We start from the raw sequence: 22,793 nt of genomic DNA on the forward strand, positions 1-22,793 counted from the left end.
AAGAATTATTTGTCAAAAAAGAAAAAACAAGAGATTAACGAATTTGAGATTTATCAGACTAAAGATTCCGTATATCATACAACTCCATTTTCAATGTTTCAATGTGATGGTACAGATGGACCATATATAACACACAAATGTTCTTCATTATACGAAAATAGATTCTACAAAACGAGTTCGAAAGAGGTTCTACAACATATCAGGCCGAACATGTCTAAAGGTCCAATCTGCAGAAGAGAGGCTCTCTTTGGTTTCCCTCTCTTTCGTTAATATCTCAGCTGTTTATTTGTATTATGATTGTCTCCTTGCATTGAACAATGGTCAAAACAATCGTCTTTTAATTTGTACTGCAAAAATCGTTGAAAAGTGTATCATTACATTGCAATAATAGAAAGAGAAAGTGAACAAAGAGAGCCTCTCAAATGCAGATAGGACCTATTGAAATGTTTGGCCTGATATTTTCAGTAGATATGTTTTCATTGCGTACTTCGAATTTTAAACTGTTTTACGATATGCAATTTTTATGGGCGGTTTTCATTACACGTCCCTGCATTTTCCTCACGCACAGCTTTCGGCAGTTATCATGCAACGCCATTTCCTTAGACGGGTTTCTTTACACATCGCTGCATTTTCCTGATGCAAACAATTTTCGGCAGTTTTTCAATAACGCCATTTCCTTGGACGGATTTCATTTCACGTCCCTGTATTTTCCTTATGCAGAAAAATTTTCGGTGGTTATCCAACAACGCCTTTATCTTGGACGGTTTTCACTACACGTCCCTGCATTTTCTTTATGCAGAATAATTTTCGGCGGTTATCCAAAAATGCCGTTTCCTTGGACGGTTTTCATTACACGTCCCTGCATTTTCCTTATGCAGAAAAATTTTCGGCGGTTCGACACGCCATTAATTTGCCCAACCAAAACCCGAGCAAAAACCAACCCAACCAACCAACGCCGCGAGTATTTTACGGCAACATTCACAATAGTCAAACACCTCTACCATCATGCACATCCACCTGTTTGCATTTACCGTTCAACCGAGCGACAACACGAGCATGTACGATCCGAGGAATCGACGAAAGCGCGACCATCCATGCCGAGCAAGAACATGAAGAAACATGCATGCAATCATCGACCGACCAACCACCTATCCACAGCGTGCTACCAGTCAACAACAAAAATCAACCACGTCACCGCGCCTTTGTTCATGTGTTTGTGCTAGAACCAAGGCAAAAACAGAACGCGGTTGGAAAAACAAAAACTTTCCGCGCTCTAGCTTTCGTCAGGAACCGCAGAATTGCAACACCCACTTCACTGTGTTTGCAGCACCACCACACACTTCACACACCAAAACGATTTGTTTTCTCTCACTGTTTTTATGCCAAGTGATTCTACCTATTTTATGATTAACTTGTTATTGATTATGATGCACTCCTGGTAGGATCGCCAATGTGAATGCCGGGCAACTCACTGGAACAATCCGTTCCCCGCCATCTTAGCAAACTGCAGTAGAATCACTTGGCATAATACGGAACCTCACGGTGATGGCGACTTGCTCCGCCAACAGTCCACTCGTCAATGAGGCAGCATCACACTGACGACGACCCCGTCATGGTGCTGGCTGTCACTGATGCTTGCTAGGGGAAATACACGCATGGGGAATGCTACTCAGCTTTGTTCATACCCCACAAAGTGTAGCTGCGCCAAGCTGCTCTTCCGTTGGTAGGGCCACTGCTAACTGCTGCGCGTAGTCTTGAGCCACTTCTACGTTACGAAGTTGCTCGATGTTGAGCCGCGGCGTTCGACTTCGACGCGTGGTGATAACTGTCGAAAGTTTTGAGCGCATGCATACAGCGACTAAGTAGTGATCCGAATCTATATTCGCACTGCGGTATGTGCGGACGTTGGTTATATCTGAGAAGAATTTACCGCCGATTAGAACGTGGTCGATTTGGTTTTCTGTTTGTTGGTCGGGTGATCTCCAGGTGGCTTTGTGGATATATTTGCGGGGGAAGAAGGTGCTTTGGACTACCATACCACGGGAGGCTGCAAAGTTTACGCATCGCTGGCCGTTATCATTCGATACGGCGTGCAGGCTGTTTCGCCCGATCACCGGTCTGTACATTTCCTCCCTTCCTACCTGCGCGTTTATGTCGCCGACAACGATTTTCACGTCACGCGGCGAGCAACCATCGTATGTTTGCTCTAACTGCGCGTAGAACGCTTCTTTCTCGTCATCGGGTCTCCCTTCGTGTGGGCAGTGGACGTTGATGATGCTGTAGTTGAAGAAACGGCCCTTAACTCTTAACATCCACATCCTTGTGTTGATCGGCTGCCTCCCGATCACACGTTGTCGCATCTTGCCCAACACTATAAATCCTGTTCCCAGTTCATTGGTGGTGCCACAGCTTTGGTAGAAGGTAGCCGCTCGATGCCCGCTTTTCCACACTTTCTGTCCAGTCCAACAAAGTTCCTGCAACGCCACGATGTCGAAGTTGCGGGGATGTAATTCGTCGTAGATTATCCTGTCACATCATGCGAAACCTAGTGACTTGCAATTCCATGTTCCAAGTTTCCAATCGTAGTCCTTATTTCGTCGCGTGGGTCTTTGCCGATTGTATCGAGTCGTATTTTCTCCTATGTTATTCGCAATTGGGACTTTTACGGGTGGCTTATTGGGCCTACGCCAACACTCCTGTCTCGCCGGAGGGCCATCGTGCCAGTTCTGTTTAACGTCCCAACCAACACTGGGACGACCACGCTGATGGGGCTACCACCTTGGATCTAGCTGGGCGTGGTGCAGCGTTTCTTACTCAGCCGCTGGATGCCAGAACAGACGCTGTTTGAGCCGCACCTCCTTGGTGAACAGACACTCGGATCGTACCTCCTCAATCTAGCTGAAGTCAGAAGGACAACAGTGCCCAGGCTGCACTACCAGCTAAGCACACAACTCTTAGCTGGCGGTCTTTGTCATCGCTTGACCCGTGGAAGCATGAGGTAGGAACTTGTGAGGACCAGAGCTATATTGGACGCTCTCCTTATCGACTCACCGTTTTGCAGCCCATTTGATCATTTCAGTACAATCTCTTTTATACATCTAGTTTCTTTTTCTCCTGAAAGAAACGAATCTGCTGCTTACGCTTTCCTATGTACCGCTTCACGTTCTGTAGAGATCCATGCTGCAGCATTACGGCCTTTGCTGCGTGTTTTTCTGTTCAATAACACTAGTTTACAAAATAAAACGAAAGTCGTAAACTTCCGTCAACGACCAAAATTTTTGAAGCATAATTTATCGCTGATTTCGAAACCGAGCTAGAACAGTTTTTGAGTTTTAGCTCAATATTGAGTTTTACAACTTATTAAAATATGGAATTTAATAAAATTCAAATCATATCATATGTACTCTCTAAAATAAAAACTCTCATTTTTGAGTAGCGCCCATGCCGCACAGGGACTGTGTTGGAAACACACATTTTTTTAAATTGCTCGTACGCAAAATATCAATATTTTTCGGTATTTGAAGGTGGTTTATAAACCCAGTGAGGTTGCCATGTCGAAATTATTACAAAATACATGCTCATGTGAGCGTACGAGCAATTTTAAAAAAATGTGTGTTTCCAACACAGTCATGTGCGGCATGGATGTTTACTAAAAATGTGCAGGCCGAACACATTTTTGAGCGTTGCCGTTTTTGCGTGTAGGCGAGTCACAGTAAAAAAATTCAGCTCAATCGGAGCATTGATTACGGAGAATGAGATGTGTGAAGTGAGCGACTTTGCTTAAAAATAGAACAAAAATCGATTTCAAATCATCGACCTTGTATGGAAAGTCGAAAAAACTTCCGCTCTACTGTAATTTTTTTCCTTCTCGTTTTCGAACTCAGGGCATGATTCTACACCAAAAACGATCATCAGCTTACCGAGTTCGAAAATGCTGTAAACTAGTGTAATTTAGTTTATTTAGCCTTACATTGCAATTAAAATAAAGCTAAATAAATTAGTCCTTGCCACAACACTTGGTTCGAGGCTGCAGTCGTCCATCCTAGACATCGTTCCACATTTGCCACATCGTTCCGTACCTGGTCAGTCCACCTTGTTCGCTTCCCTCTAGGTCTTTTTGTACCATTCGCATCTCTTGCGAACAACCGTTTTGCAGGGTTGTCGTCTAGCATTCTCACAACATGCCCTATAGGGATGTATGGATTGAATAGACGACTGTTTCCATAGCAAGAAATATCCTTAACTAGAGAATTGGACTTGACTTCATGACTTTCAGTTAGAGTCGGTTGGTGAACATAAGTGAGCTTCGACGACCTTCTGCCAGTTTTTAGTTCCATATAGTTTGAAACATTTTCCTGCTTACCTGCGTGCAGTTTACGCACGATTGGGCGGAGTACTGGATCGCCGATACCCCTCCGCACCTATAGTCCAACGAAAATTTAGGACAGCGAACCAACGTCGACGATTGGCCAGGAGAAACCATTATCGACGAACAAAACCTGCGCAGGTATGACACTCATGGCCAGGCTTGTGCAGTGTCAGTGGTTAATATCGAACGACACCCGCTTTAACCATCACTTCATTAGACATCAGTCCATCAAAACAGAATCGAATCACGCCAAATCAACTCAAGCCAACCCTCATTCAAGGCAGAGTTAGCCACATCCAACAGCAGCGACCGTCTCTCTTTTTAGAACCACCCGATCAAACACGAAGCGATTTTTTGTTCTACGCTTTTCATTCATTATCATCTCTCTCTCTCTTCTTGGCGTAACGTCCTCATTGGGACAAAGCCTGCTTCTCAGCAATGGCGCCATGTTACAAAAATAAAAGAAATTAATTAGGTATTACAAAGTATTATCACTTCACGATACACATAGAACCTTACAAAAGCACAATATACAGACATCACCAATCGACGCAACACAGTACATAACATAAATGTGCCCTGTTATCCAGATGGATAACTCCTTCCGATCACAAGATGACGAGGTTTCATTTATTGATTTGGGTCCGTCAGTCATCCTGCAATTGTATTTTTGTTGGCAGTATGCCTTTTAGTTCACAGCAAGTCTGTGTCAGGGAAAGGTTTACGTCTCTAGTACTTAATCGCGGCCCGAAATGGCCTGAATGTTGGCAATCGAAATACGATTACACTTCATTGGCCTCTATCCTGCCAGAACTCTATAAATGTTAATTAATACTAGGGTAATATTTACAAGTTAAAATTCAACATGTAGCACAAAGAACGCACGAATATTAAACTTTGAACACATTAAACAATTATTCTGTCTTATAATTGTAACAAATATTTATACCCGTAACACAATTCAACGTTTGAGCAAGAATTTTTCGTGAATCGTTCACCGATTCATGAAAAATTCGGCTCCCATATGCTTAATATCCTTCATAACAATAGTGTTAAGGCCATATACTTAACACTACGATAAAGATAAATAACTTAACCTAAACTCAAAACAAAACCAAAACGAGTTGTGCTACCCGAAAGCCACAATGCTTTCCAGAAAGGTAGCGGTAAACATGACTAACAAGACCCCAGAAAACACCTTTACTCAAAACTAAAGATTGTTACCCGAAAGCCAAACTGCTCTCCAAATCACGTAACGAATAAATCTAACCTAAACTCAACTTTACTTTTATGGAGGGTAACTGTCCACAAAAATAAAATGGTCTTAAACTGTCGTTATAATCCTTCCAACTAGCACTCATTTGCGTACACGGGGTTTTTTAGTTGGGCGCCATTCTATGAGTACTTCTACAGTTATTAACTGAGAGCTTCCTCTGCCATTGACCGTTTTGCATGCGTATATCGTGGCATGAGGATACTCTATGCCCAATGAAGTGAAGGAAATTTCCTGGACCGCCCGGGAATCGAACCCGTCACCCTCAGCATGGTCATGCTGAATACCCGTGCGTTTATCGCCTCGGCTATATGGGCCCCCATTCATATTCATATGGTGCGCTATGTTTGCGTTGGTTGTGCCATGCAATACAGTATGCGGCAGGAAAAAATGCGAAAGTGTTTTTTAGCTTCAAACCTCATTTTCGTCCATTTGACATTAACCAATCTATGTTTCAACGTTCCATGATCTATAATAGGCTAGTTTTCTGAAAAGATAATTAAAAAATTTCCCATTTTGATCACTAACCTTTACAGGGCGGCGCCTGAAGATGAAGACAACCAGAATTTTCAAACCGCAGAAAATCGCACAGGTCGCTAAATTTCGCATCTGATAAAACAAAATTTTTGATTTTCTCTACAATATCATCAAATATATGTACTTATTTCATCTGGTATGTGAAACTACATGGTTCTGGATCAGTGTGGTCTGGTTGTTCATCGAATTTGAGCGAATTTTGTTACTGTTATAGTCATTTAGTTTAATGACCATTGGGCGCGCAGTTTATTGCTATCCGCTTATTAGGCCTACATTATCACATGTTAAACATCAAATATGTTCATTTTTATTTTTCAGTGCTAGAATATAGACATTGACTGATACACTGTCATGAAAAAATAGTCATATATATCCCATATTTAGCGTATAATATTGCCTTGAACTTTTCGCATTTTTTCCTGCCGCACCCTGTACTACTTAACCAATTGACCTTCATCCTGGCTTTTTCATTCAGCAGTGAGTGACATAGCTCTGCGTCCAAATGACTGTTAATATGCGTTCGGCTGCTCAGGAGATTTGAAAAGAAAGAGCTCGGTGGGAGCTTCCACCGCATCAAGGCGTTTGTCTCGAATGTGTTTGTTATCAACACACGCTATGTCTGAACCAAAGACACGGACGGACACGTTTACTAGTTCCAGTGAGCTATCCGCTCTTTGAAGGAAGCACGACACTAGACAACGGACTAGCATGCAACGCCCAGTGGCACAGCCGAAAACTTTTGCTGACAGCTGCGGCGGGAATCGAACCCGCGCTCCTAGCACGATGCGACTAAATGCTTGGTGACACTAGCCGCATAACCACGAAGCCACATCGAAAAAGAACCGGTGGTTATTCGTATGCGAGAGAAGCGCATTAGCCACCGAATTTTCACTATTCATCGGGCCATTCAGGGGCCATGCACAAATTACGTCACACGCTATGTCTGAACCAGCAGATTATAAAAATCGAATGTACATCGGGTTTCTTTCCACCAAACATCAGTATTCAGGGTATATTTTTATTTGCAGAAGGTTTCAAAATATTCCATCGGTGAAAATTTTTGCATACATTTTGACCGAAATTGGAGAGAAATTGGCCGAAAAAATATGCAAATTTTTATGAAAAACAGCTAAAAAGATGAAAAAAACATCCCCGATGAAATATTTGGAAATTTTTCACATGTGATAAATAGCTTGAATTCTAATGTTCTGTGGAAAGAAACCCGATATACATTCTGTTAAATATTGTATGTTTTTTTCATGTTTTTCGGTTTTGGTTCCACTCTGCAACGATCTTCAGCTTAACTGAAGATCGCGAGATAGACACTCATTCTCACAACATCCATCCAGCAGAAATAGATAGCGATAGCGCATATCAACCTATCTCTCCGGCTGCCCGGAGATAGGAGAATGCAATAGCCGAACCAAATAGGTAGATGAGATCAGTCTCAAAACCGTGCGCGAATAAACCACACGTGAAATACATTCGTTCGTCTCCTGAATAAAGGCTGTGTTTTTTGTACCGTAGTAACCGCAGTGTTCGTTAATTGGTGGAAGAATTCTCGGTGCGGGACTAATTGCCAGATAAAATCATCGTGCTTACCACTCTGGGCCGCGATCTTTCCCAGAACCGCGAATCGGGATAAGACCAGATTGAGAACGGTCATTTCGGTTGTGTTGACCAGTGCGCCAAGGTCGAAGACGGAACATAATTAATGGTCCTTCGAACCGGATTCGATCGAAGCGACAAAGAAACAAGTGCGGTGATATACGGTGCTAATTGTTCTCGCGGCGTGGTTTTGCGTTTACCATTGTGCGGTCGCCTGTGAAAGGCGGCATTGTTGCTGGTTGCTGGCTGCATCTGTGCTTGGTTCTACGGTGGCTGTGGACACGCGGTTGGGCTGCTCGGCGACCACACATCGACGACGACGACGACGATCCATACAGGGCTGTGCAGCGGTTCCCGTTCATTCTGAGCTAAGTACATAGTTATAAGGAGATGGTCAAAGGTGGTGTTAAGAACGCATGATCTTACACTGACGAAGTGCATGTGCTGGAAATAGCCATCAATAAAACGATTCATTGCATGATTGCGTTTCATTTGGTCTGGGGGGTTGATTTGGTTCGCTGAGTTGAACGCACTTTGGGCTTATTTCTGATATTCGGTCACTCGGTGGGTTCTGTCAAGCGCGAAACGTTCGATATCGCGGCGCGGTCGGATTACTGTGTGCAGTGCAAGTGCAAAAGTGATTAAGATGGTGAATTCCGACCTGAGAAAGCTGACGAAGAAGGAGCGACAACTGCGGGACATGGTGGAATCCATTGAGGAGTTCGTGAACGAGTATCAGGAGGCACGCGATAAAGGTTCTGTTCCAGCAAGACTGAAAAAGCTGGACGAGGTCTACGATTCCTTCTGTGATGTGCGCGCAGACATCGAAATACTCCTCGAGGAATGCGACACCGATGATGAGGAGAGTAGAGAGGTTCCAGCAGCGGTTCGCGAACAGACCATGGCGGCCAGGGTGAAACAACGCAGCGAACAAAATTCCAAGACCCTGAAGACATTCATCCAACAATACTTCCGACTAAAGGCATCATTAGAAGGTTTCATGCACGGGCCCGGTTCAAGCAGTCAACTGATCCCAGCACCACCGAACAACGCACCGGCGGCGGCCTCTCCTATGCGTGTGAAGCTACCCGAATTGAAGATTCCGACGTTTCGGGGATCGCTCATGGAATGGGTCACTTTTAGGGACACGTTCAAAACCCTAATTGTCGACAATCCTCACTTGACCGATATCGATCGGTTCACATACCTTCGAACTTCGTTGGCGGGAGAAGCGCTGCAGCAGATTGCGTCGATTGACCTCACGGCGGACAACTACTCCATAGCGTGGCGCTCATTGGAGTCACGCTACGAAAACAAGAAGCTTCTGGTGAAGTCCCACATAGATGCTCTGTTCGCAGTCAACCCGATGAAGAAGGAGTCCTTCGAAGCGCTGAATCACGTCATCGGCGAGTTTGAGAAACATCTACAGATGCTGACGAAGCTCGGCGAAGATACTCAACATTGGAGTACGCTTCTGGCTCACATGCTGGCCAGCAAGCTCGATCCCACAACACAACGACTGTGGGAAACGGAACATCGCTCAACAGACGTTCCCAAATATGACGACATGCTGAAGTTCCTAACGAACCACAGGACAGTTTTGCGTTCGATTTCCGGTGAAACACAAGCACCAAAGGAGCCGAAGAAATTCTCAAAGTTTAGCAGCAGTTATTCGGTTCAGCAGCAGTCGTGTCCATTCTGCAGTGACGGTCAACATTGGACGTACCAGTGCAAGCGGTTCAGGGAGATGAGAGTCGACGAGCGGAGGAATGCAGTGAAGGTCAACGATTTGTGCTTCAATTGTCTCGGTCGCGGTCACACTTCAAAGGTCTGTTCCCGAGGCGCCTGTCGTGTTTGCGGTCAACGACATCATTCATTGCTGCACATCAACAGCACTAATGAGCAGCAGGCACCGCAATCGAACAAGCGCTCGCAACAGTCACCACAGAACCCACAATCGAGTCAGACAAGTTCATTCTCACAGCACAAAAAGCCAACACATACCAATCCTCAGCAATCCTCAAACCAATCTTCCAAAAACCCCATTCCTATAGCCAATCCAAGCATGCAAACGCCACCTACTCTAGACACTCCTAACGTTGTACTCACCGCTCAAGAAGCCAAGGTGTCACGATCGGTTCTGCTAGCAACTGCGATCGTGATCCTTGAAGACCCCTTTGGAAACACCATGCAAGCTAGAGCATTGCTTGACAGCGGCTCTCAGCTGTGCTTTATTTCTGAACGAGCATCGCAGCGTTTGAAATTCAAGCGCTCTCGCGAAGCACTTTCGATTAGTGGTATCGGTCAAGCCGCTGTCAACAGTCTGCAACTTCCGGAGGGCATCGCACTCGCCGATCCACTTTTCACGGAACCCGGTAGCGTGGATGTGATTATCGGGGCAGGATTGTTCTTCGACCTGCTCCTCAAGGAGAAATTCAAGCTCGGAGAAGATGGACCAGTCGTACAAAACACGAACCTCGGCTGGATTGTATGCGGAAACCTTCCTATCGAGACAGATGTGCTGAGACCGCACGTTGCCAATCTGTGCACCGAAAGGCTGGATGATCTACTCACGCGATTCTGGGAGCTGGAGTCGTGCAAAACGAACAGTGTGCTGTCATTGGAAGAATACGCCTGCGAGAAGCTCTTCGACCGTACAACGGTGCGGGATGGAAGTGGGCGGTTCATTGTAACACTTCCCAAGAAGGACTACTTGATTCGTCAACTTGGGGATTCGAAATCCACGGCGATGCGCCGTTTCTTGTCGCTGGAACGCCGGCTAGACCAGAATCCACAACTCAAGCAAATGTACAGCGAGTTCATTCACGAATACCTTCGCATGGGCCACATGGAGGAGGTTGTCGCGGACGAAGAAGATGCTGCACTGCCGCAGTACTTCATTCCGCATCACTGCGTCATCAAACCCGACAGCACAACTACGAAGCTACGGGTGGTGTTTGATGCATCGTGTGCTACGTCGACCGGAGTCTCCCTCAATAATGCGTTGATGGTGGGGCCGACGGTTCAGGATGATATCATTTCGATCGTCCTTCGCTTCCGATTTCATCGGATTGCCATCGTAGCGGACGCCGAAAAGATGTACCGTATGGTACTGCAACAGTGGACGGATCGCAAACTGCACAAGATCTTCTGGCGAGATAGTCGGAACGAGGAAATCCGAGTCTTCCAGTTGAACACCATAACGTACGGGACGGCGTCAGCGCCGTATTTGGCCACGAAATGTCTTAAGCGACTCGCAGAACTGGATGGACACAAGTACCCTGAAGCAGCAAAAATCCTCAGCAAAGACTTTTACGTTGACGACATGATGACTGGAGTGGACAGTGTAGAAGATGGAGTCAAGCTGTGCAGCGACATGCAGCAGCTGCTGAAAGGCGGAGGATTCAACCTGCGAAAGTGGAGTAGCAACTGTCCAGCTGTTTTGGAGGAAATACCCGCGGAGCTCAAGGACGACCGCAGTTCGTTCGAGCTCGACGACTCAAGCGCTACCATAAAAACCCTTGGTCTAGTCTGGGAGCCCAGGATAGATGTATTCCGCTTCAAGGTTCCGGAATGGACATCTTCGGTGATCTGCAAACGTTCGGTCGTTTCCGACCTAGCAAGAATCTTCGATCCGATCGGGCTAATCGGAGTTGTGATCGTCTCTGCCAAAATATTCGTCCAGACCCTCTGGAAACAGAAGGTTTCCTGGGATGAACCTCTGCAAGATGAGCTCCGAACTCAATGGATCGAATTTCGCACCAGCCTTTCGAGGCTCGAAAATCTGCAGATTCCGAGATGGATTGCCTTCCGGAAAGATTGTCTCTCGTTGGAGCTCCACGGCTTTTGTGATGCATCAATGAAGGCCTATGGAGCATGTATATACGTCCGATGTACACACTTTGATGGGACAATCACATCCAACTTGCTGGTAGCCAAGTCACGAGTCGCACCGCTTGCTGAACTGGGTAAGAAGAGGAAGCAGCTCACAATTCCACGACTAGAGTTGTCTTCGGCTGTACTTCTCGCGCACCTGTATGAGAAAACTTCGGCGAGCATTCCGGTACCCGCTCAATCGTATTTCCACACCGATTCTATGATCGTGAGATACTGGCTCTCATCAAATCCGTCGCGATACCAAATGTTCGTGGCGAACAGAATCTCCGAAGTGCAGCATCTGACGAAGAACGGAACCTGGCGACATATTGCAGGCATTGACAATCCCGCGGATGGCCTATCGCGCGGTGTTTCACCTGCAGATCTACAGCAGAACTCGCTATGGTGGGAAGGTCCGGGCTGGTTACGACAAGAGAAGAACTGCTGGCCGGAAACACAAGAAGTAGTACTGGAGGAGCTCGATCGTTCGTGCTTAGAAGAAGGTTCCACAGTAGCTTCAGTAGCAGCAATTTCGCCACCTAGTGAAGTCTTCGGTCTACGTTCCACACTGCACCGGTTAGAAAAATTGGTTGCCATGTTGCTGCGCTTCAAACACAACGCTCTTCACGCACGTGGATCGATTCCCAAGAAGTACGGTCCGGTATCACTTGCAGAACGAGAGGACGCTCTACTGCATCTTGTGAAGCTGTCACAGAAGGAGTGCTTCGCTCAAGAAATCGCCGATCTTGAAAGAAAGGGAGAAGTCAAGCCAACTTCTCGAGTCAACACACTCCATCCACGGCTAGTCGAAGGCGTACTTCGGGTTGGCGGCCGGCTGGAAAATGCTCCAATTTCGACGGACCGAAAGCATCCTGTGCTGTTGGACAAGAACCATCCGCTAACGTTTATGATTATGCGTCGTTTCCACTTTGAACACCTTCACGCTGGACCACAACTGTTGGTAGCCAGTGTCCGGGAACGCTTCTGGCCACTCAGCGCACGCAGTCTCGCTAGGACGATCGTGCACAGATGCATTACCTGCTTCCGCAATAAGCCGACGGTCCAGAATCAGTTGATGGCTGATCTCCCAGCGGAACGGGTTACCCCAGCTCCACCATTTCTTCGGGTAGGCGTTGACTACTGCGGACCCTTTCTGATCAACTACCCCAATAGAAGGCGAATCACCGTTAAGCACTACGCAGCCATCTTTGTTTGCTTGGTCACTAAAGCGGTCCACATCGAGATGGTTGCTGACCTCACCACCCAAGGTTTCCTGGCCGCACTGAAACGGTTCGTGGCCAGACGTGGAAAACCAGCCCTCATTACGTGCGACAACGGCTCTAACTTCGTTGGAGCAAGGCGGCAGTTGGATGAACTTGCCGCTCTGTTCAGAGACCAGCAATCCCAGCAAGCAATTACTGCGGGTGCTGCGGATGCTGGAATAGATTTCAAATTCATTCCTGCCAAATCCCCAAACTTTGGCGGTTTGTGGGAGGCGGCAGTGAAGTCCATGAAGCAGCATCTGAAGAAGATGATAGGACTGCGAACAGTTACTCCTGAGGAACTGAACACGGTTCTGACTCAAATCGAGGCGTGTCTCAACTCTAGACCGCTTACACAGATCAGTAGCGATCCGAGTGACCTCGATGTTTTGACTCCAGGCCACTTTCTCATTCAACGCCCTCTGACGGCCGTGGCTGACCGTGGCTACAAGACGTTCCGGAGAACCGACTCTCCAGGTGGTAGAAGGCTGAAGATTTCGTTCAGCGCGTGTGGTCCAGATGGTCCACGCAGTACTTGTCCGACCTGCACAACAGGACAAAGTGGACCCGCCAGAGGAACAACCTGTTCGTTGGCACAATGGTGCTGATCAAGGAGGATAACCTTCCTCCTCTAAAATGGCTTCTTGGAAGGGTGATGCAGATACATCCAGGCGTGGATGGAAACATCAGGGTCGTTACTGTCCGGACCAAGGACGGGAATGTCGTTCGTGCTATCTTCAAGATATGCATCCTGCCAATTAGCGATAACGACCAACCACCAATAGCTGAGGAGAACTAGATCTCCTTCGACGGAGGCGCAGGAGCGCCTGCGGGAGCCAACCGGCTCCCGCATCCCAGTTAAGTGTTTGTATTTCATAGAATTTCAAAAAAGCTTAAGGAATGTTTTGTGTACGTAGCCACCCCTCCACGGCCCGGAGGCCGATCAGCGAAGCCACCCACGAAGGATGCCATGTTTAAGACCCTCGCCACCTCTCCAACATCCACGATTGCTCGGATGACCAGGCTGCCAGCGTAGAAGGTTCGAAGTTCCCAATCCAGAGATGTCTGGAACGGTTCCGTGATCAGCGACACTCGTGTCACGGAATCAGGCACGTGCGGTGCCTATGCTTGCTCGACTTTCACCCGAACTTCTACCAACGCAACCTTCAGTCTGAGGCAATTCTGGAGATATTCGTGCTTCAAGCAACCCAAATTCAATAACGTTCAACCAGGCGGACGCAACGTCATCGGCGCAGGAGCGCTCGCGGAGGCGCGCAAGCCTCCGCGACAGGGAAGTCGTTTTTAGCTTGTTCTTGACTTGTAAAAAATCGCCTCTCATCTTTTCCAGTAGTATTCTGTCCATTTCGCTGCGCCGGCGTGCGTAGTCGAAGCCGTCCGATGTCACCGATCCAATGCCATCCGTCCGGACCTGGTGATCTCGATGAACGATCCAGAGGCTGACCATCTGTTCCAACCGTTTTCAGTAGTCCGGCATCGTAGTCGGATTCGATCCACAACGGTGGACAGTCGATGCAGCTGAAGAATACCTCCGCTGGCGATGAGAAGGAAGTCTCGCTAGCAACCTGGGTTCCAGGAAATCCACCAGACGCAGCCTCAATATCTATGATTACGTGTTCTGTTGTGATATTATTGTCATGTTTATATTATAGCCGTTAGTTTTGTAGTCAGTAGAATAGTAGATAGTGCTGTGTAGTTGTTTTGAAATACCGCGTATTCCAAGGCGGCCGGTATGTTAAATATTGTATGTTTTTTTCATGTTTTTCGGTTTTGGTTCCACTCTGCAACGATCTTCAGCTTAACTGAAGATCGCGAGATAGACACTCATTCTCACAACATCCATCCAGCAGAAATAGATAGCGATAGCGCATATCAACCTATCTCTCCGGCTGCCCGGAGATAGGAGAATGCAATAGCCGAACCAAATAGGTAGATGAGATCAGTCTCAAAACCGTGCGCGAATAAACCACACGTGAAATACATTCGTTCGTCTCCTGAATAAAGGCTGTGTTTTTTGTACCGTAGTAACCGCAGTGTTCGTTAATTGGTGGAAGAATTCTCGGTGCGGGACTAATTGCCAGATAAAATCATCGTGCTTACCACTCTGGGCCGCGATCTTTCCCAGAACCGCGAATCGGGATAAGACCAGATTGAGAACGGTCATTTCGGTTGTGTTGACCAGTGCGCCAAGGTCGAAGACGGAACATAATTAATGGTCCTTCGAACCGGATTCGATCGAAGCGACAAAGAAACAAGTGCGGTGATATACGGTGCTAATTGTTCTCGCGGCGTGGTTTTGCGTTTACCATTGTGCGGTCGCCTGTGAAAGGCGGCATTGTTGCTGGTTGCTGGCTGCATCTGTGCTTGGTTCTACGGTGGCTGTGGACACGCGGTTGGGCTGCTCGGCGACCACACATCGACGACGACGACGACGATCCATACAGGGCTGTGCAGCGGTTCCCGTTCATTCTGAGCTAAGTACATAGTTATAAGGAGATGGTCAAAGGTGGTGTTAAGAACGCATGATCTTACACTGACGAAGTGCATGTGCTGGAAATAGCCATCAATAAAACGATTCATTGCATGATTGCGTTTCATTTGGTCTGGGGGGTTGATTTGGTTCGCTGAGTTGAACGCACTTTGGGCTTATTTCTGATATTCGGTCACTCGGTGGGTTCTGTCAAGCGCGAAACGTTCGATATCGCGGCGCGGTCGGATTACTGTGTGCAGTGCAAGTGCAAAAGTGATTAAGATGGTGAATTCCGACCTGAGAAAGCTGACGAAGAAGGAGCGACAACTGCGGGACATGGTGGAATCCATTGAGGAGTTCGTGAACGAGTATCAGGAGGCACGCGATAAAGGTTCTGTTCCAGCAAGACTGAAAAAGCTGGACGAGGTCTACGATTCCTTCTGTGATGTGCGCGCAGACATCGAAATACTCCTCGAGGAATGCGACACCGATGATGAGGAGAGTAGAGAGGTTCCAGCAGCGGTTCGCGAACAGACCATGGCGGCCAGGGTGAAACAACGCAGCGAACAAAATTCCAAGACCCTGAAGACATTCATCCAACAATACTTCCGACTAAAGGCATCATTAGAAGGTTTCATGCACGGGCCCGGTTCAAGCAGTCAACTGATCCCAGCACCACCGAACAACGCACCGGCGGCGGCCTCTCCTATGCGTGTGAAGCTACCCGAATTGAAGATTCCGACGTTTCGGGGATCGCTCATGGAATGGGTCACTTTTAGGGACACGTTCAAAACCCTAATTGTCGACAATCCTCACTTGACCGATATCGATCGGTTCACATACCTTCGAACTTCGTTGGCGGGAGAAGCGCTGCAGCAGATTGCGTCGATTGACCTCACGGCGGACAACTACTCCATAGCGTGGCGCTCATTGGAGTCACGCTACGAAAACAAGAAGCTTCTGGTGAAGTCCCACATAGATGCTCTGTTCGCAGTCAACCCGATGAAGAAGGAGTCCTTCGAAGCGCTGAATCACGTCATCGGCGAGTTTGAGAAACATCTACAGATGCTGACGAAGCTCGGCGAAGATACTCAACATTGGAGTACGCTTCTGGCTCACATGCTGGCCAGCAAGCTCGATCCCACAACACAACGACTGTGGGAAACGGAACATCGCTCAACAGACGTTCCCAAATATGACGACATGCTGAAGTTCCTAACGAACCACAGGACAGTTTTGCGTTCGATTTCCGGTGAAACACAAGCACCAAAGGAGCCGAAGAAATTCTCAAAGTTTAGCAGCAGTTATTCGGTTCAGCAGCAGTCGTGTCCATTCTGCAGTGACGGTCAACATTGGACGTACCAGTGCAAGCGGTTCAGGGAGATGAGAGTCGACGAGCGGAGGAATGCAGTGAAGGTCAACGATTTGTGCTTCAATTGTCTCGGTCGCGGTCACACTTCAAAGGTCTGTTCCCGAGGCGCCTGTCGTGTTTGCGGTCAACGACATCATTCATTGCTGCACATCAACAGCACTAATGAGCAGCAGGCACCGCAATCGAACAAGCGCTCGCAACAGTCACCACAGAACCCACAATCGAGTCAGACAAGTTCATTCTCACAGCACAAAAAGCCAACACATACCAATCCTCAGCAATCCTCAAACCAATCTTCCAAAAACCCCATTCCTATAGCCAATCCAAGCATGCAAACGCCACCTACTCTAGACACTCCTAACGTTGTACTCACCGCTCAAGAAGCCAAGGTGTCACGATCGGTTCTGCTAGCAACTGCGATCGTGATCCTTGAAGACCCCTTTGGAAACACCATGCAAGCTAGAGCATTGCTTGACAGCGGCTCTCAGCTGTGCTTTATTTCTGAACGAGCATCGCAGCGTTTGAAATTCAAGCGCTCTCGCGAAGCACTTTCGATTAGTGGTATCGGTCAAGCCGCTGTCAACAGTCTGCAACTTCCGGAGGGCATCGCACTCGCCGATCCACTTTTCACGGAACCCGGTAGCGTGGATGTGATTATCGGGGCAGGATTGTTCTTCGACCTGCTCCTCAAGGAGAAATTCAAGCTCGGAGAAGATGGACCAGTCGTACAAAACACGAACCTCGGCTGGATTGTATGCGGAAACCTTCCTATCGAGACAGATGTGCTGAGACCGCACGTTGCCAATCTGTGCACCGAAAGGCTGGATGATCTACTCACGCGATTCTGGGAGCTGGAGTCGTGCAAAACGAACAGTGTGCTGTCATTGGAAGAATACGCCTGCGAGAAGCTCTTCGACCGTACAACGGTGCGGGATGGAAGTGGGCGGTTCATTGTAACACTTCCCAAGAAGGACTACTTGATTCGTCAACTTGGGGATTCGAAATCCACGGCGATGCGCCGTTTCTTGTCGCTGGAACGCCGGCTAGACCAGAATCCACAACTCAAGCAAATGTACAGCGAGTTCATTCACGAATACCTTCGCATGGGCCACATGGAGGAGGTTGTCGCGGACGAAGAAGATGCTGCACTGCCGCAGTACTTCATTCCGCATCACTGCGTCATCAAACCCGACAGCACAACTACGAAGCTACGGGTGGTGTTTGATGCATCGTGTGCTACGTCGACCGGAGTCTCCCTCAATAATGCGTTGATGGTGGGGCCGACGGTTCAGGATGATATCATTTCGATCGTCCTTCGCTTCCGATTTCATCGGATTGCCATCGTAGCGGACGCCGAAAAGATGTACCGTATGGTACTGCAACAGTGGACGGATCGCAAACTGCACAAGATCTTCTGGCGAGATAGTCGGAACGAGGAAATCCGAGTCTTCCAGTTGAACACCATAACGTACGGGACGGCGTCAGCGCCGTATTTGGCCACGAAATGTCTTAAGCGACTCGCAGAACTGGATGGACACAAGTACCCTGAAGCAGCAAAAATCCTCAGCAAAGACTTTTACGTTGACGACATGATGACTGGAGTGGACAGTGTAGAAGATGGAGTCAAGCTGTGCAGCGACATGCAGCAGCTGCTGAAAGGCGGAGGATTCAACCTGCGAAAGTGGAGTAGCAACTGTCCAGCTGTTTTGGAGGAAATACCCGCGGAGCTCAAGGACGACCGCAGTTCGTTCGAGCTCGACGACTCAAGCGCTACCATAAAAACCCTTGGTCTAGTCTGGGAGCCCAGGATAGATGTATTCCGCTTCAAGGTTCCGGAATGGACATCTTCGGTGATCTGCAAACGTTCGGTCGTTTCCGACCTAGCAAGAATCTTCGATCCGATCGGGCTAATCGGAGTTGTGATCGTCTCTGCCAAAATATTCGTCCAGACCCTCTGGAAACAGAAGGTTTCCTGGGATGAACCTCTGCAAGATGAGCTCCGAACTCAATGGATCGAATTTCGCACCAGCCTTTCGAGGCTCGAAAATCTGCAGATTCCGAGATGGATTGCCTTCCGGAAAGATTGTCTCTCGTTGGAGCTCCACGGCTTTTGTGATGCATCAATGAAGGCCTATGGAGCATGTATATACGTCCGATGTACACACTTTGATGGGACAATCACATCCAACTTGCTGGTAGCCAAGTCACGAGTCGCACCGCTTGCTGAACTGGGTAAGAAGAGGAAGCAGCTCACAATTCCACGACTAGAGTTGTCTTCGGCTGTACTTCTCGCGCACCTGTATGAGAAAACTTCGGCGAGCATTCCGGTACCCGCTCAATCGTATTTCCACACCGATTCTATGATCGTGAGATACTGGCTCTCATCAAATCCGTCGCGATACCAAATGTTCGTGGCGAACAGAATCTCCGAAGTGCAGCATCTGACGAAGAACGGAACCTGGCGACATATTGCAGGCATTGACAATCCCGCGGATGGCCTATCGCGCGGTGTTTCACCTGCAGATCTACAGCAGAACTCGCTATGGTGGGAAGGTCCGGGCTGGTTACGACAAGAGAAGAACTGCTGGCCGGAAACACAAGAAGTAGTACTGGAGGAGCTCGATCGTTCGTGCTTAGAAGAAGGTTCCACAGTAGCTTCAGTAGCAGCAATTTCGCCACCTAGTGAAGTCTTCGGTCTACGTTCCACACTGCACCGGTTAGAAAAATTGGTTGCCATGTTGCTGCGCTTCAAACACAACGCTCTTCACGCACGTGGATCGATTCCCAAGAAGTACGGTCCGGTATCACTTGCAGAACGAGAGGACGCTCTACTGCATCTTGTGAAGCTGTCACAGAAGGAGTGCTTCGCTCAAGAAATCGCCGATCTTGAAAGAAAGGGAGAAGTCAAGCCAACTTCTCGAGTCAACACACTCCATCCACGGCTAGTCGAAGGCGTACTTCGGGTTGGCGGCCGGCTGGAAAATGCTCCAATTTCGACGGACCGAAAGCATCCTGTGCTGTTGGACAAGAACCATCCGCTAACGTTTATGATTATGCGTCGTTTCCACTTTGAACACCTTCACGCTGGACCACAACTGTTGGTAGCCAGTGTCCGGGAACGCTTCTGGCCACTCAGCGCACGCAGTCTCGCTAGGACGATCGTGCACAGATGCATTACCTGCTTCCGCAATAAGCCGACGGTCCAGAATCAGTTGATGGCTGATCTCCCAGCGGAACGGGTTACCCCAGCTCCACCATTTCTTCGGGTAGGCGTTGACTACTGCGGACCCTTTCTGATCAACTACCCCAATAGAAGGCGAATCACCGTTAAGCACTACGCAGCCATCTTTGTTTGCTTGGTCACTAAAGCGGTCCACATCGAGATGGTTGCTGACCTCACCACCCAAGGTTTCCTGGCCGCACTGAAACGGTTCGTGGCCAGACGTGGAAAACCAGCCCTCATTACGTGCGACAACGGCTCTAACTTCGTTGGAGCAAGGCGGCAGTTGGATGAACTTGCCGCTCTGTTCAGAGACCAGCAATCCCAGCAAGCAATTACTGCGGGTGCTGCGGATGCTGGAATAGATTTCAAATTCATTCCTGCCAAATCCCCAAACTTTGGCGGTTTGTGGGAGGCGGCAGTGAAGTCCATGAAGCAGCATCTGAAGAAGATGATAGGACTGCGAACAGTTACTCCTGAGGAACTGAACACGGTTCTGACTCAAATCGAGGCGTGTCTCAACTCTAGACCGCTTACACAGATCAGTAGCGATCCGAGTGACCTCGATGTTTTGACTCCAGGCCACTTTCTCATTCAACGCCCTCTGACGGCCGTGGCTGACCGTGGCTACAAGACGTTCCGGAGAACCGACTCTCCAGGTGGTAGAAGGCTGAAGATTTCGTTCAGCGCGTGTGGTCCAGATGGTCCACGCAGTACTTGTCCGACCTGCACAACAGGACAAAGTGGACCCGCCAGAGGAACAACCTGTTCGTTGGCACAATGGTGCTGATCAAGGAGGATAACCTTCCTCCTCTAAAATGGCTTCTTGGAAGGGTGATGCAGATACATCCAGGCGTGGATGGAAACATCAGGGTCGTTACTGTCCGGACCAAGGACGGGAATGTCGTTCGTGCTATCTTCAAGATATGCATCCTGCCAATTAGCGATAACGACCAACCACCAATAGCTGAGGAGAACTAGATCTCCTTCGACGGAGGCGCAGGAGCGCCTGCGGGAGCCAACCGGCTCCCGCATCCCAGTTAAGTGTTTGTATTTCATAGAATTTCAAAAAAGCTTAAGGAATGTTTTGTGTACGTAGCCACCCCTCCACGGCCCGGAGGCCGATCAGCGAAGCCACCCACGAAGGATGCCATGTTTAAGACCCTCGCCACCTCTCCAACATCCACGATTGCTCGGATGACCAGGCTGCCAGCGTAGAAGGTTCGAAGTTCCCAATCCAGAGATGTCTGGAACGGTTCCGTGATCAGCGACACTCGTGTCACGGAATCAGGCACGTGCGGTGCCTATGCTTGCTCGACTTTCACCCGAACTTCTACCAACGCAACCTTCAGTCTGAGGCAATTCTGGAGATATTCGTGCTTCAAGCAACCCAAATTCAATAACGTTCAACCAGGCGGACGCAACGTCATCGGCGCAGGAGCGCTCGCGGAGGCGCGCAAGCCTCCGCGACAGGGAAGTCGTTTTTAGCTTGTTCTTGACTTGTAAAAAATCGCCTCTCATCTTTTCCAGTAGTATTCTGTCCATTTCGCTGCGCCGGCGTGCGTAGTCGAAGCCGTCCGATGTCACCGATCCAATGCCATCCGTCCGGACCTGGTGATCTCGATGAACGATCCAGAGGCTGACCATCTGTTCCAACCGTTTTCAGTAGTCCGGCATCGTAGTCGGATTCGATCCACAACGGTGGACAGTCGATGCAGCTGAAGAATACCTCCGCTGGCGATGAGAAGGAAGTCTCGCTAGCAACCTGGGTTCCAGGAAATCCACCAGACGCAGCCTCAATATCTATGATTACGTGTTCTGTTGTGATATTATTGTCATGTTTATATTATAGCCGTTAGTTTTGTAGTCAGTAGAATAGTAGATAGTGCTGTGTAGTTGTTTTGAAATACCGCGTATTCCAAGGCGGCCGGTATGTTAAATATTGTATGTTTTTTTCATGTTTTTCGGTTTTGGTTCCACTCTGCAACGATCTTCAGCTTAACTGAAGATCGCGAGATAGACACTCATTCTCACAACATCCATCCAGCAGAAATAGATAGCGATAGCGCATATCAACCTATCTCTCCGGCTGCCCGGAGATAGGAGAATGCAATAGCCGAACCAAATAGGTAGATGAGATCAGTCTCAAAACCGTGCGCGAATAAACCACACGTGAAATACATTCGTTCGTCTCCTGAATAAAGGCTGTGTTTTTTGTACCGTAGTAACCGCAGTGTTCGTTAATTGGTGGAAGAATTCTCGGTGCGGGACTAATTGCCAGATAAAATCATCGTGCTTACCACTCTGGGCCGCGATCTTTCCCAGAACCGCGAATCGGGATAAGACCAGATTGAGAACGGTCATTTCGGTTGTGTTGACCAGTGCGCCAAGGTCGAAGACGGAACACATTCAATTTTTATAATCTGCTAGTTCAGACACAGTGTGTGTTTTTTGCGGTTCTTCCTGCCAGCATGTACTTCTACTTGTATTTTTAACGTGTTCTTCGCCAGACCGACATTTGCTGCTTCATGTTTCAGGCGAGGGTACAGTTCTACCCCTGTTCCAAATATTTTGGCAATAACATCCATCTGACTCGTCGCATAACATTTTCCAGGGCATTATCGAATAGCAGGTATGAGTGTTCATCACCTTGTCGTAGTCCTTTGCGAGATTCGATCGATCCAGACAGATTGCTCGACGCCATCAAGCAGTTTTTTCACTGTCCACTAAGGTAGCCCACACTTAAATGGAAAACAAAAATTTCGAAAAATGCCAAGTCTTACCTCCT

The 22,793-nt window shown here is 48.1% G+C and overlaps 2 protein-coding genes across 2 annotated transcripts; both read left to right on the plus strand.

Moving 5' to 3' along the window:
- Window positions 1–8,433: 8,433 nt before the first annotated feature.
- On the plus strand, window positions 8,434–13,533 carry LOC134286249 (uncharacterized). Its single transcript, XM_062847833.1, has one exon. The coding sequence runs from the start codon at window positions 8,434–8,436 to the stop codon at window positions 13,531–13,533; it is 5,100 nt and encodes a 1,699-aa protein (XP_062703817.1).
- Window positions 13,534–15,695: 2,162 nt separating this feature from the next.
- On the plus strand, window positions 15,696–20,795 carry LOC134286250 (uncharacterized). Its single transcript, XM_062847834.1, has one exon. It carries the CDS (start codon window positions 15,696–15,698, stop codon window positions 20,793–20,795), a length of 5,100 nt encoding a protein of 1,699 aa, XP_062703818.1.
- Window positions 20,796–22,793: the final 1,998 nt, after the last annotated feature.

Source organism: Aedes albopictus, chromosome 2 (genome assembly GCF_035046485.1).
Source record: "Aedes albopictus strain Foshan chromosome 2, AalbF5, whole genome shotgun sequence".
NCBI classification, from domain to species: domain Eukaryota; kingdom Metazoa; phylum Arthropoda; class Insecta; order Diptera; family Culicidae; genus Aedes; species Aedes albopictus.